This window comes from Mus musculus, chromosome X, assembly GCF_000001635.26.
Source record: "Mus musculus strain C57BL/6J chromosome X, GRCm38.p6 C57BL/6J".
Classification (NCBI taxonomy): domain Eukaryota; kingdom Metazoa; phylum Chordata; class Mammalia; order Rodentia; family Muridae; genus Mus; species Mus musculus.
Window position 1 is genome coordinate 153,999,093 of NC_000086.7, and position 16,336 is coordinate 154,015,428.

Below are 16,336 nucleotides of genomic sequence, written 5' to 3' on the forward strand. Positions count from 1 at the left end.
CTTCATACCATTTGCTTGGAAAATTGTTTTCCAGCCTTTCATTCTCAGGTAGTGTCTATCTTTTTCTCTGAGATGAGTTTCCTATAAGCAGCAAAATGTTGGGTCTTGTTTGTGTAGCCAGTTTGTTAGTCTATGTCTTTTTATTGGGGAGTTGAGACCATTGATGTTAAGAGAAATTAAGGAAAAGTAATTGTTGCTTCCTGTTATTTTTGTTGTTAAAGTTGGCATTCTGTTCTTGTGGCTGTCTTCTTTTAGGTTTGTTGAGGAATTACCTTCTTGTTTTTTTTCTAGGGCGTGGTTCCCGTCCTTGTATTGTTTTTTTTCTGTTATTATCCTTTGAAGGGCTGGATTCGTGGAGAGATAATGGGTGAATTTGGTTTTGTGGAATACTTTGGTTTCTCCATCTATGGTAATTGAGAGTTTGGCTGGGTATAGTAGCCTGGGCTGGAATTTGTGTTCTCTTAGTGTCTGTATAACATCTGTCCAGGCTCTTCTGGCTTTCATAGTCTCTGGTGAAAAATCTGGTGTAATTCTGATAGGCTTGCCTTTATATGTTACTTGACCTTTTTCCCTTACTGCTTTTAGTATTCTATCTTTATTTAGTGCATTTGTTGTTCTGATTATTATGTGTCGGGAGGAATTTCTTGTCTGGTCCAGTCTATTTGGAGTTTTGTAGGCTTCTTGTATGTTCATAGGCATCACTTTCTTTAGATTTGGGAAGTTTTCTTCAATAATTTTGTTGAAGATGTTTGATGGTCCTTTGAGTTGAAAATCTTCATTCTCATCCACTCCTATTATCCGTAGGTTTGGTCTTCTCATTGTGTCCTGGATTTCCTGGATGTTTTGAATTAGGATCTTTTTGCATTTTCCATTTTCTTTGATTGTTGTGCCGATGTTCTCTATGGAATCTTCTGCACCTGAGATTCTCTCTTCCATCTCTTGTATTCTGTTGCTGATGCTCAAATCTATGGTTCCAGATTTCTTTCATAGGGTTTCTATCTCCAGTGTTGCCTCACTTTGAATTTTCTTTATTGTATCTACTTCCCTTTTTAGGTCTAGTATGGTTTTGTTCATTTCCATCACCTGTTTGTATGTTTTTTCCTCTTTTTCTGTAAGGACTTCTACCTATTTGATTGTGTTTTCCTGTTTTTCTTTAAGGACTTGTAACTCTTTAGCAGTGTTCTCCTGTATTTCTTTAAGTGATTTATTAAAGTCCTTCTTGATGTCCTCTACCATCATCTTGAGATATGCTTTTAAATCTAGGTCTAGGTTTTCGGGTGTGTTGGGGTGCCCTGGACTGGGCAATGTGGGAGTGCTGGGTTCTGATGATGGTGAGTGGTCTTGGTTCCTGTTAGTAGGATTCCTACATTTACCTTTTGCCATCTGGTAATCTCTGGAGTTAGTAGTTAATTGACTCTGTTTAGAGATTGTTCTTCTGGTGATTCTGTTACTGTCTATCAGCAGACCTGGGAGACAGATTCTCTCCTCTGAGTTTCAGTGCTCAGAGCACTCTCTGCTGGCAAGCTCTCTTACAGGGAAGGTGCGCAGATATCTTGTTTTTGGACCTCCTCCTGGTCCAAGAAGAAGGCCCAAAACAGGGCCTTTCTCAGAAGCTGTGTTGCTTTGGCAGTTCCCAGAAGCTGTCAGCCTTGAGCAGAATAATGTAAGGGTTTTTCTATGCCTATCAAATTTCAACCTCCTTTCCACTTCAGCATATGTTTGGGGTTCTGTCTCATGGAATGGGTCTTCAATCCATTTAAATTATGTTGTTTACTCATGTAACATTTGTGACACTCTCATATGAATACATCTGCTAGAACATCCCTGTTGTAGTTCACAGGATTTGCAGCTCTTTGATATTGACAATTGGAAGTAGTCTAATTTTCATTAATATGCATGCACATAAATAGGAATGAAGCTTGTATTTGGCAGGAGCTCCATTTCTTCATGTTCAATTATTAAGAAATAGTTTCCTTCTCAATAGGGTCATACTTACATAAAATTGTAGAGAATGTTGAATGGAATTGAAACAGTATTTTTTTCAGGAAGCTTATCTTTTATGGAACACTATTCACCCATGGTTTAAAGTAATATATTCCATTCTGGACTACTGGGGTTTTATTAGAGGCATAAGTTGTGTAGTAGGGAGTTATTTCACCCATTCAAATTCCTTGCATATATGTTCATAATTAATAATGTGCTTCTTTAATGGATTCCCACAAGAGTTTATAAAAGGCTCTCAGTATTTTCTGTACCTGAGATTCTCCACAAAGGAATGTGATTACATTGTTTTCCTTAAGCATCAACTACATTATGAAAATATTTCACCAGGGATTTGCTTTGTTTATTTTTGCAATATGCATTACAGATATACATTCTCTTACTACTGCTTGTTGGCAAAATTTGAGCAAATTATCATAGCCTTTAGACCTTGAAAATTAAAAAGCTAAGGGATATAGAGGAAAAAGTAAGCATAAACACAGCTTGAGAATCAATTGATGCTTGGTATAGAACAAATTTATTTAGAATGAGTTGAGAACTACATGAGTTTCCTGTAGGAAGAGGAAACTTCTTAAAGAACATTCTCACAAATGTTGGAAATCCAAAACTTATCACTTCACGCATCTAGAAGGCCCATTTTGGAAGCATCATTGGCCTTCACAGGACGCTTTAGTTTCAAATCGCTTATCTCAGAGAGAAACATGATCACACCAAAGAGTGACATGGTGGCTATAAGGAGGCCTACTGGTAACACCACAGTTAAATGTTTGCTTGTTAAAGCTTCTTTCTTAACAGGAAAATCAGATGGAAAGTCAAGAGTGGTGTGGCCATAAAAATCTACCATGTGGTTCCAGATCACAGAAACAAATGTGAACATGCTGCTAACAGACAAAATTAAGGCAGAGATCTTGTAGCAATATATCTGCATCTCCACTAGTGGGTTCTTCGTGCAGCTGATTTTAATGGCCATTACACAGAAAACCAGAACCACAGGCTTCATCAAAATGGCCCATACTACCAGGTTCTGAGCATACATAAATTCAGTTGAAATGTTCCAAGTTGAATCAATAGGGGTGTATACCAGCATCTTGGTTAGTGTTCCAGAGATGTTAAACTGCTGAGGGTAATATGCTTCAAACAGGCCAAAGGACACAAACTGCACAACATTGCTGTCAAATTCCCATAGGCGCCAGGATAAGATGCTTGCAATAAGTACTTCAAGCATGAAAGCTGCTAAGCTGCTAAGGAGGCCGCTCAGCTTGTAGATGCAGTCCTTCTCATTGATAAATCTGTAGATGACACTAAACAAGTATAAAGTCAAATAATGACACAAAAGTATATGGGAAAACAATAGGCACATTACATTGGGCAGTAAGATCTCATACCCAGTCTGGGATTTCACATAAGTACATTTCCATGAATAAGTGTTTACCATACTACAAGTAACTGTATAAGAAGCCTGGAAGTCCATGACAATCAGAGGATTACTGTTTTCAAGTAATTTTGTTACAAAATTTTATGTATCTGTCAACTACTAAAATGTAATTTTATATTAACTAAGAATATTCACCCTTGGAATTAATAGTATAAAAATGAATTTGTATTGTCATATATGATGTGATGTTTATTATATGTGAATTCAATTCACAAATGCCAAAAATACATGAAAGCCACGAATACAAGAATGTTCAAATATCATTTCTAAATTACATTATAGCACTATCATGTGACTATTATAAACTGAAGTGTGCTGAAAGAATAAGCAAAATGGCCTGGTGAGAGCGAGAGGGTCTGCCCGGCCCGAGAGGTTTGTGCCTCAGGCCCTGGCGGGAGCCTCCTTGGCTCCGGGACTCCGAGGAGGGCAGGCTGCACGGGTGAGGGTGTGGAATACAGAGATCAGCAGTTTCTGGGACAGGCGAGAGCCACAGAGCTTCTGAGGCGGCGCCATCTTCGGCTCCAGACAACCGGCCACCTTCCTGGCCAAAGCAACACAGCTTCTGGGAAAGATCCTGTTTTGGGCCTTCATCTTTAGCCAGGAGGAGGTCCAAACACCAGATAACTGTACACCTTCCCTGAAAGAGGAGAACTTGCCTGCAGAGACTGCTCTGACCACTGAAACTCAGAGGAGAGAGCTAGTCTCCCACGCCTGCTGATAGAGGGTAACAAAATCAACAGAGGAACAATCTCTAAACAAAGACAACTATAAAAACTAACTCCAGAGATTGCCAGATGGTGAAAGGTAAACGTAAGAATCCTACTAACAGAAACCACCTGAAAAGGTAGACCTGGATTTAAAAGCATATCTCATGATGATGGTAGAGGACATAAAGAAGGAATTTAATAACTCACTTAAAGAAATACAGGAGAACACTGCTAAAGAGTTACAAGTCCTTAAAGAAATACAGGAAAACACAACCAAACAGGTAGAAGTCCTTATAGAAAAACAGGAAAACACATCCAAACAGGTGATGGAAATGAACAAAACCATACTAGACCTAAAAAGGGAAGTAGATACAATAAAGAAAACCCAAAGTGAGGCAACGCTGAAGATAGAAACCCTAGGAAAGAAATCTGGAACCATAGATGCCAGCATCAGCAACAGAATACAAGAGATGGAAGAGAGAATCTCAGGTGCAGAAGATTCCATAGAGAACATCGGCACAACAATCAAAGAAAATGGAAAATGCAAAAAGATCCTAACTCAAAACATCCAGGAAATCCAGGACACAATGAGAAGACCAAACCTACGGATAATAGGAGTGGATGAGAATGAAGATTTTCAACTCAACGTACCATCAAACATCTTCAACAAAATTATTGAAGAAAACTTCCCAAATCTAAAGAAAGAGATGCCCATGAACATACAAGACGCCTACAGAACTCCAAATAGACTGGACCAGACAAGAAATTCCTCCCGACACATAATAATCAGAACATCAAATGCACTAAATAAAGATAGAATACTAAAAGCAGTAAGGGAAAAAGGACAAGTAACATATAAAGGCAAGCCTATCAGAATTATACCAGATTTTTCACCAGAGACTATGAAAGCCAGAAGAGCCTGGACAGATGTTTTATAGACACTAAGAGAACACAAATTCCAGCCCAGGCTACTATACCCAGCCAAACTCTCAATTACCATAGATGGAGAAACCAAAGTATTCCACGACAAAACTAAATTCACCCATTATCTCTCCACGAATCCAGCCCTTCAAAGGATAATAACAGAAAAAAAAAAAAAAAACAATACAAGGACGGGTACCACGCCCTAGAAAAAACAAGAAGATAATCCCTCAACAAAACTAAAAGAAGACAGCCACAAGAACAGAATGCCAACTTTAACAACAAAAATAACAGGAAGCAACAATTACTTTTCCTTAATATCTCTTAATATCAATTTTCTCAACTCCCCAATAAAAAGACATAGACTAACACACTGGCTACACAAACAAGACCCAACATTTTGCTGCTTACAGGAAACTCATCTCAGGGAAAAAGATAGACACTACCTGAGAATGAAAGGCTGGAAAACAATTTTCCAAGCAAATGGTATGAAGAAACAAGCTGGAGTAGCCATCCTAATATCTGATAAGATTGACTTCCAACCCAAAGTCATCAAAAAAGACAAGGAGGGGCACTTCGTTCTCATTAAAGGTAAAATCCTCCAAGAGGAACTCTCAATTCTGAATATCTATGCTCCAAAAACAAGGGCAGCCACATTCATTAAAGAAACTTTAGTAAAGCTCAAAGCACACATTGCACCTCACACAATAATAGTGGGAGACTTCAACACACCACTTTCACCAATGGACAGATCATGGAAACAGAAACTAAACAGGGACACACTGAAACTAACAGAAGTGATGAAACAAATGGATCTGACAGATATCTACAGAACATTTTATCCTAAAACAAAAGGATATACCTTCTTCTCAGCACCTCATGGTACCTTCTCCAAAACTGACCACATAATAGGTCACAAAACAGGCCTCAACAGATTCAAAAATATTGAAATTGTCCCATGCATCCTATCAGATCACCATGCACTAAGGCTGATCTTCAATAAGAAAATAAATAATAGAAAGCCAACATTCACGTGGAAACTGAACAACACTCTTCTCAATGATACCTTGGTCAAGGAAGGAATAAAGAAAGAAATTAAGGACTTTTTGGAGTTTAATGAAAATGAAGCCACAACATACCCAAACTTATGGGACACAATGAAAGCATTCCTAAGAGGAAAACTCATAGCTCTGAGTGCCTCCAAAAAGAAACTAGAGAGAGCACACATTAGCAGCTTGACAACACACCTAAAAGGTCTAGAAGAAAGGTAATCAAATTCACCCAAGAGGAGTAGAAGGCAGGAAATAATCAAACTGAGGGGTGAAATCAACCAAGCAGAAACAAGAAGAACTATTCAAAGAATTAACCAAACGAGGAGTTGGTTCTTTGAGAAAATCAACAAGATAGATAAACCCTTAGCTAGACTCACTAGAGGGCACAGGGATAAAATCCTAATTAACAAAATCAGAAATGAAAAGGGAGACATAACAACAGATCCTGAAGAAATCCAAAACACCATCAGATCCTTCTACAAGAGGCTATACTCAACAAAACTGGAAAACCTGGATGAAATGGACAAATTTCTGGACAGATACCAGGTACCAAAGTTGAATCAGGATCAAGTTGACCATCTAAACAGTCCCATATCCCCTAAAGAAATAGAAGCAGTTATTAATAGTCTCCCAGCCAAAAAAAGCCCCGGACCAGTTGGGTTTAGTGCAGAGTTCTATCAGATCTTCAAAGAAGACCTAATTCCAGTTCTTCACAAACTATTCCACAAAACAGAAACAAAAGGTACTCTACCCAACTCATTCTATGAAGCCACAATTACTCTGATACCTAAACCACAAAAAGACCCCACAAAGATAGAGAACTTCAGACCAATATCCCTTATGAATATTGATGCAAAAATCCTCAATAAAGTTCTTGCTAACCGAATCCAAGAACACATCAAAACAATCATCCATCCTGACCAAGTAGGTTTCATCCCAGGGATGCAGGGATGGTTCAATATATGGAAATCCATCAACGTAATCCAGTATACAAACAAACTCAAAGACAAAAACCACATGATCATCTCGTTAGATGCTGAGAAAGCATTTGACAAAATCCAACACCCATTCATGATAAAAGTCTTGGAAAGATCAGGAATTCAAGGCCCATACATAAACATGATAAAAGCAATCTACAGCAAACCAATAGCCAACATCAAAGTAAATGGTGAGAAGCTGGAAGCAATCCCACTAAAATCAGGGACCAGACAAGGCTGTCCACTCTCGCCCTACCTATTCAACATTGTACTTGAAGTCCTAGCCAGAGCAATTAGACAACAAAAGGAGATTAAGGGGATACAAATTGGAAAGGAAGAAGTCAAAATATCACTTTTTGCAGATGATATGATAGTATATATAAGTGACCCTAAAAATTCCACCAGAGAACTACTAAGCCTGATAAACAGCTTCAATGAAGTAGCTGGATATAAAATTAACTCACACAAGTCAATGGCCTTTCTGTATACAAAGGATAAACAGGCTGAGAAAGAAATTAGGGAAACAACACCCTTCTCAATAGTCACAAATAATATAAAATACCTTGGCATGACTCTAACTAAGGAAGTGAAAGATCTGTATGATAAGAACTTCAAGTCTCTAAAGAAAGAAATTAAAGAAGAGCTCAGAAGATGGAAAGATCTCCCATGCTCATGGATTGGCAGGATCAACATTGTAAAAATGGCTATTTTGCCAAAAGCAATCTACAGATTCAATGCAATCCCCATCAAAATTCCAACTCAATTCTTCAACGAATTAGAAAGGGCAATGTGCAGATTCATCTGGAATAACAAAAAACCGAGGATAGCAAAAACTCTTCTCAAGGATAAAAGAACCTCTGGTGGAATCACCATGCCGGACCTAAAACTGTACTACAGAGCAATTGTGATCAAAACTGCATGGTTCTGGTATAGTGACAGACAAGTAGACCAATGGAACAGAATTGAAGACCCAGAGATGAACCCACACACCTATCGTCACTTGATCTTTGACAAGGGAGCTAAAACCATCCAGTGGAAAAAAGACAGCATTTTCAACAAATGGTGCTGGCAGAACTGGCGGTCATCATGTAGAAGAATGCGAATTGATCCATTTCTATCTCCTTGTACTAAGGTCAAATCTAAGTGGATTAAGGAACTCCACATAAAACCAGAGACACTGAAACTTATAGAGGAGAAAGTAGGGAAAAGCCTCGAAGATATGTGTACACGGGAAAAAGTCCTGAATAGAAGAGCAATGACTTGTGCTGTAAGATCAAGAATCGATAAATGGGACCTCATAAAATTGCAAAGCTTCTGTAGGGCAAAAGACACTGTCAATAAGACAAAAAGGCCACCAACAGATTGGGAAAGGATCTTTACCTATCCCAAATCGGATAGGGGACTAATATCCAATATATATATAAAGAACTCAAGAAGGTGGACTCCAGAAAATCAAATAACCCCATTAAAAAATGGGGCTCAGAGCTGAACAAAGAATTCTCACCTGAGGAATACCGAATGGCAGAGAAACACCTGAAAAAATGTTCAACATCCTTAATCATCAGGGAAATGCAAATCAAAACAACACTGAGATTCCACTTCACTCCAGTCAGAATGGCTAAGATCAAAAACTCAGGTGACAGCAGATGTTGTCGAGGATGTGGAGAAAGGGGAACACTCCTCCATTGTTGGTGGGATTGCAAGCTTTTACAACCACTCTGGAAATCAGTCTGGCGGTTCCTCAGAAAATTGGACATAGTACTACCGGAGGATCCTGCAATACCTCTCCTGAGCAAATATCCAGAAGATGTCCCAACCGGCAAGAAGAACACATGCTCCACTATGTTCATAGCAGCCTTGTTTATAATAGCCAGAAGCTGGAAAGTACCCAGATGCCCCTCAACAGAGGAATGGATACAGAAAATGTGGTACATTTGCACAATGGAATACTACTCAGCTATTAAAAAATGAATTTATGAAATTCCTAGGCAAATGGATGGACCTGGAGGGTATCATCCTGAGTGAAGTAACCCAATCACAAAAGAACTCGCACAGTATGTACTCACTGATAAGTGGATAATAGCCCAGAAACTTAGGATACCCAAGATATAAGATACAACTTGCCAAACGCATGAAATTCAAGAAGAACAAAGACCAAAGTGTGGACACTTTACCCTTTCTTAGAAATGGGAACAAAACACCCATAGAAGGAGTTAAAGAGACAAAATTTGGAGCTGTGACGAAAGAATGGACCATCTAGTGACTGCCATATGCAGGGATCCATCCCATAATCAGCTTCCAAATGCTGACACCATTGCATACACTAGCAAGATTTCGCTGAAAGGACCCAATATAGCTCTCTCTTGTGAGACTATGCCGGGGCCTAGCAAACACAGAAGTGGATGATCACAGTCAGCTATTGGATGGGTCACACGGCCCCTAATGGAGGAGCTAGAGAAATTACCCAAGGAGCTAAAGGGAACTGCAACCCTATAGGTGGAACAACAATATGAGCTAACCAGTACCCGGGAGCTCTTGTCTTTAGCTGCATATGTATCAAAAGATGGCCTAGTCGGCCATCACTGCAAAGAGAGGCCCATTGGACTTGCAAACTTTATATGTCCCAGTACAGGGGAAAGCCAGGGCCAAAAAGGGGGAGTGGGTGGGAAGGGGATTGGGGGGGTGGGTATGGGGGACCTTTGGGATAGCATTGAAAATGTAAATGAGGAAAATACCTAATAAAAAAAGAATAAGCAAAATGAAAACTGATATGGCATAATGATGTATGTACAAATTTCATATATGAAACAGCTATAGACTTATATATGTATACAGGCTTGATAGACACACTGTCATGAACCCACACACTTGCAAACAGGAACACATCAAAATTACATGCCAAAGGAACTCTATGTAGAAAAAACTAACAGTGTTGAATGTCTTTGTGGCATATCTTTTTGAAATGTGAAAATCTTTAAAAAGCTATACAAATTTTTAATTAAGGGCACAGTGAAAATGAATTTCAAAATATGTAAATATCTAGGCCACAGCTACTCCTCAGTGAAAGGGTGATTGCTGCTCTTGTGAAAGGGCCTAAAATCATTCTTCAGTGCCAAAGTCTGAAATCTACACACAAATCAGGAAGACTTGTTAAAATTTACATAATTTAAATATAATGTATTCAAATGCCCATTTTCAGGTTATGAACTTTATTTGATTGTTGCACATATACTGACTATCTCTTGTCTAACTTTTAAGAAAAATAGACTCCAATTGTAATGTATGCACAAGTTCATTTAGATCTGTACTAAGTTAAAACTTTGGAAATAGTTAGTTAATGTTCATAGAAAACTGTGAATCGAGGGATTCCATGGGTTATTTGAAAATAAAACCACGGGGGGGGGAATTTTTGTATCTACCATATATGTGGTATATTTCATTGCCACTGTATATGCAGATGTTTTGAGGGTACTAAAATCATGATCTAGTGGCTAGGAAAACTTCCCTCCCAGGCACCCACTCTTTAACACCTACTAGGGAATGTGCTTCCTATTTGGAGAAGATAGTATCTGTACCACTTGAAAAGTTATAGCAGAGAGATAGGATTTCTTTTCTTTAATATTATTAACATTTTATTAGATGAAGTTAAAATATGATTACATAATTTCCTTCTTCCCTCAAACCGTTCCTATTTATATTACCTCCCTTACTCCCAAATGTATGGCCCCATTTTCTTTATTTATATAAAATGTAATATTCATTAGCCCAGAAACTTAGTATAGCGAGAGATAACGTACAAGATGCAAAACACATGAAACTGAAGAACGAAGACCAAAGTGTGGACACTTTGCTCCTTCTTAGAATTGGAAACAATCACCCATGGAAGGAGTTACAGAGACAAAGTTTGGAGCTGAGACAAAAGGATGGACCATGTAGAGACTGCCATATCCAGGGATCCATCCCATAGTCAGCATCCAAACGATGACACCATGGCATACACTAGCAAGCCTTTGTTGCAAGGACCGTGATATACCTGTCTCTTGTGATACTAGACCGGGGCCCAGCAAACACATAAGTGGATGCTCACAATGAGCTATTGGATAGATCACAGGGCCCCCAATGGAGAAGCTAGAGAAAGTATCCAAGGAGCTAAAGAGATCTGCAAACCTATCGGTGGAACAACATTATGAACTAACCAGTACCCCAGAGCTCTTGACTCTAGCTGCATATGTATCAAAAGATGGCCTAGTCGGCCATCACTGGAAAGAGAGGCCCATTGGTCAGGCAAACTTTATATGCCCCAGTACAGGGGAACACCAGGGCCAAAAAATAGGAATGTGTGGGTAGGGGAGTGGGGGGGTGTGTGTGGGAATTTTGGGATAGCATTGGAAATGTAATTGAGGAAAATACGTAATAAAAATAAATAAAAATAAAATGTAATATTCTACAACTATACACACACACACATATATTTATAAGTATATAACTACAATCTTCTCAGTGCATACAATGTTACTTGTATTTATATTTCAAATCTGATCAGTCGATATAGTTTCACCAATGGGAAGATTCTTTCCAGGGTGCCTTAGGGTTTTATTGCGATGAAGAGACACCATGACTACAACAACTCTTTTTGTTAAAGATTTTTTTCATATACATTTCAAATCCTACCCTGAAAGTTCCCTATATCCTCCCCATGCCATGCTTCCCTACACACCCACTCCCACTTCTTGGCCCTGGCATTACCCTGTACTGTGGCATATAATGTTTTCAATACCAAGGGGCGAGAGATAGGATTCTAATTGATGGTATCTTCAGTAATACCCTGTTCAAGTCTTCTTACTTACCAAGGCAAATCTGTGCCAGTGAATTGCAGGAACAGTGAATATCGATTTACAACTACACAAAGGTGGAAAGTGTTATTATGCCACACAGATGAACTAGTCTAGAAGGACCAGGTTTTGCCTATGTTTGAATCCCATGGAGTAGATGTATCTCTTTCATACAGACCCATTTTAAAACCCTCTATCCAACTTGTGTAATGTTTTACCTCCGAGTATCAACGATGAGTTGATCCATTTGAAAGATGCTGTGATCATAAATATCTTTGAATTCACAGGAAATGTTGAATAGAAATGGAGTCCCAAGGAGGTGAATCACCTTTAGGAAGTGAAATTGTGTTAGGCAGAAATTTCAACTCAGAACAGTGTCTCACCAACCAACTGCTGACTCACACATACCTTTACAATTCTGTCCTACTTTGATTAGTTGGAGCCTCATTTATAAACTTCACAGAGCTTAAACATCCTGAAATGTCTAAACCTCCAGTCAGATCTGCACAATCATTATGCCCCTGTTATATTTAGGAAAAGAGAGCATAATTCACCCACTCATGTCCAGGAAATTATAAAGGTGTAATAACACAAGCTGAAGAGCTCTCTTACACAAGCATGGCTTCCACACACTTGATATTCTCAGATGTACATATATGGAAATTTATATTAACAAATTACTAAAAATTATGTCAAGTACCTTTTTTGTCTTCTTGGTCTTATGAAATGAACAGTTATTACTAATAACTAAATAACATGTCAAATACTTGTGTGGGGAATATGGCTATGGAGAGAAAGTCTGGTTTCCAGTTGAGCTGAGGTCTGAACCTTGGGACCTGGTGCTGACAATTCAACTACATGCAAAGGAAGGAGTTCTCTCATGTCTCCTGGAACTCTGGCTCCTGTTGAAGTTACTGCCCCCCCCATGTCCCCCACAAGAGAAACATGGTTAGTAGTTGCATAGGCAATGTTCCAAGCTTATGACCTGCAGGATAAACACCTCCCCAGTTAACTAGCAACAGCATACCATAGGAAGGCTGTTTGGGTCTTCCTCTCTCTATTGCTCTCTATATCTTACTCCCTTTACTCTCCTCTCTACTCTCCTCTCATTCTCTTGCTCTCTCTTTCTCTCTAGCCTTTGTTCTTTCTGTCTCCCTTTTCCCCCTCTCTTCTCTTGGCCATGGCCTGACTCTCTCTCTTTCCACCTTTTCTCTTTCATCCTGCCTTTCTACAATAAAGCTCTAAAACCATAGACTGTCTATGTTCATCTGTGCTTACTCTTGCCTGTATGAGAACATCTCTCCCTCAGCCCTCTCCCCCATAACTCCAGGGCACAGGGTGTTGGCCTGGGGCCCCATGGTTTTTGGGACTGCCCCTTGTCCAGCACTGTAGAGTGGGGTCAGTGGCTTAGATACCCACCCAGGGCCGAGTAGACAGTGACAGGCATTTCTCTCGCTTCTGCCTGCCCAGAGCACAGGAGAAACTATGGCTAGACATGGGATATCCTCTGTTCCCCCTCCTTCCCCAGCCCCCTTTTAGTTCCCACAAACTTGCCTTTATCTTTTCATTGAAGTGCAACTGTTAGTGACTGCCCAGTGTTAGAGACTCACATTAAAAAGTTTTATGTTTCCAAGACTACCAAAAGTGAATGGCTCATTATGACTCAGACTTAAGATATAGTCTTAAAGGGCCAGTGATGCTAATGCTCTTCTCATATGTTAGAATGTTTCTGGAAATATTTTTTTTCATTTTTAATTTAGAAAGATTCCTTATACAGCATAACTTGATGATGGATTTCCCCTTTGATATTTGAAGATCCTTCCACACCTGCATACTCATCCCAACTGTATATCAATTTACTCATTACAACAAAGCATAGAAGGTCTTATAATACCCTTAATTATAGTAGGAAAAAACAGGAAATCCGTAACTATAACAAATAAAAATCTGAGGAGATTTAAAATAAGTGATGTCACTAGTGCCTGTCATTATCCCTTTCCTGGAGTGCAGTAGATGTACTTTTGGTGAAAATGATTTTTTTTTTCTAGAAAGCATAAACTGGAAATAGCTTCTAGGTTACTGGTGATTCACTGTGTTCAGTACTTTGTGTTAGTTCTACTATTGTCTGGTGTGCACTTGTGTGCATACTCTCAAAGTTTTCTGAATGACAGGAAAGGGCATAATGGATGCATGTCATTTAGGACTGAATACTTCAAAGACTCTCATGTTCTCCACATTGTTCAGTTGAGGGTCTCTTTGTTAATTATCATCTATGGCCCATAAAATCTTGTACAATATCGATTGAGTGAGGCAGTTATGTATGACAAAATAGTATTAAGAGTGAACTAATTTCAATGTTCCCTGATCTGAATATTAGGAGTAGATTTTCCCTATAGCAATGAAGTATCTAATATCAGGTGCCTGTCCACCTAAGCAGTGTTATTTACAATATCTACTAATATTACTACTTCAATTGGAAACAGAGTTTAGCAAAAATGTTGCATGTTAATCCCATAGCATTTGTGAAACTTACACGTGTATATCATCCTAACAGGTCACTGTAGTTCTAAGAACTTGCATCTCTGTGTTCTTGCTGGTTATAATTATCCTGTATTAATTACTCCAGAATCTTAAAGTACCATTTTCACTAACTACATGCATGAAAAACACAGGAAGAGTTCACAGAGAGAGAGAGAGAGAGAGAGAGGGAGAGAGAGAGAGAGAGAGAGAGAGAGAGAGAGAGAGAGAGAGAGAGAGAGAGAAGACAATTAGAAGGAAGGAATGAAAGTCATGTACATATGAAGACATAATACTATCATTACAAAAATATACAACAGGAACAAAAAAGATGAAAAATTATCAATCAATGGCAATTAATATGTCTCTATTCCTCAATAAAAAGACACAGATTCCAGTGTGGATAAGAAATACATCCACCTTTCAAATGCATACAAGAAACACACATTGGAATGGGATTGACTTCAAAGATTTGATTCAATTTTTTTTCTTTTGTTTTGGGGAGACTTTTTTTTTAGCTAATCTGTTTTCTTTTTCATTCTTTTTCTTTTTTTCTTGGATATTTTCTTCATTTACATTCCAAATACTAACCCAAAATTTCCCTATACCCTCCCCCCACTGATCCCCTACCCACTCACTCCCACTTCTTGGCCCTGGCTTTCCCCTGTACTGGGGCACATAAAGTTTTCTAGACCAAGGGTCCTCTCCTCCCAGTGACGGCCAACTAAGCCTTCTTCTGCTACATATGCAGCTAGAGACACGAGTTCTGGGGTTACTGATTAGTTCATATTGTTGTTCTGCCTATAGGGTTGCAGACCCCTTCAGATCTTGGGTATTTTCTCAAGCTCCTACATCCTACCTCGTCCTATAGATGACTAGGAGCATCTATTTCTGTATTTGCCAGGCACTGGTAAAGCCTCAAAGGAGACAGCTCTATCAGGGTCTTTTCAGCAAAATTTTGCTGGTGTATGTAATAGTGTCTGCGTTTGGTGGCTGATTATGGGATGGAACCCAAGGTGGGGCAGTCTCTGGATGGTCGATCCTTTCGTCTTATCTTTATACTTTGTCTCTGCAACTATTTCCATGGATATTTTATTCCCTATAATAGGGAGGAATGAAGTATCCACGAGTTGGTCTTCCTTCTTGATTTTCTTGTGTCGTGGAAGTTGTATCTTGGATGTTCTAGGTTTCTAGGATAATATCCACTTATCAGTGAGTGCATATCAAGTGACTTCTTTTGTTATTGGGTTACCACACTCAGGATGATATACTCCAGATACATCCATTTGCCCAAGAATTTCATAAATTCATTGTTTTTAATAGCTGAGTAGTACTCCATTGTGTAAATGTACCACATTTTCTGTATCTATTCCTCTGTTGTGTGTCATCTGGGTTCTTCCAGTTTCTAGCTATTATAAATAGGGCTTATATGAACATAGTGGAGCATGTGTCCTTATTACCAGTTGGAACAACTTCAGGGTATATACCCAGGAAAGTTATTACTGGATCTACTGGTAGTACTATGTCCATTTTATTGAGGAAACACCAGACTGATTTCCAGAGTGGTTATACAAGCTTGCAATTCCACCAGCAATGGAGGAGTGTTCCTCTTTCTCCACATCATGGTCAGCATCTGCTGTCACCTGAATTTTTTATCCTAGCCATTCTGACTGGTGTGAGGTGGAATCTCAGGGTTGTATTGATTTGTATTTCCCTGATGATTATGGATGTTTTTCATTTTTTTCAAGTGCTTCTCAGCCCTTCATTACTCCTCGGTTGAGAATTCAATGTTTAGCTGTGTACCCCATTTTATAATAGGGTTATTTGAATTTCTGCAGTCCAGCTTCTTGAGCTCCTTGTATATATTGGATATTATTTCTCTATCAGACTTAGG

General features: G+C 38.9%; 1 protein-coding gene across 2 annotated transcripts; it reads right to left on the minus strand.

The window, feature by feature from the left end:
• Positions 1–2,497: 2,497 nt before the first annotated feature.
• Samt1 (spermatogenesis associated multipass transmembrane protein 1) lies at positions 2,498–13,548 on the minus strand. Of its 2 annotated transcripts, NM_030036.1 has the most exons (3): positions 13,480–13,548; positions 12,144–12,253; positions 2,498–3,302 (listed from the first exon to the last, which is right to left on the minus strand). In NM_030036.1, the coding sequence occupies exons 2-3, from the start codon at positions 12,170–12,172 to the stop codon at positions 2,618–2,620; spliced, it is 714 nt and encodes a 237-aa protein (NP_084312.1). In that variant the 5' UTR covers positions 12,173–12,253; positions 13,480–13,548; the 3' UTR covers positions 2,498–2,617. The 2 variants fall into 2 exon arrangements, with proteins under 2 accessions (NP_084312.1, XP_017174127.1); XM_017318638.1 differs by lacking the exon at positions 13,480–13,548 and having other exon boundaries at positions 2,500–3,290; positions 12,144–12,252.
• Between the last annotated feature and the right edge of the window lie 2,788 nt (positions 13,549–16,336).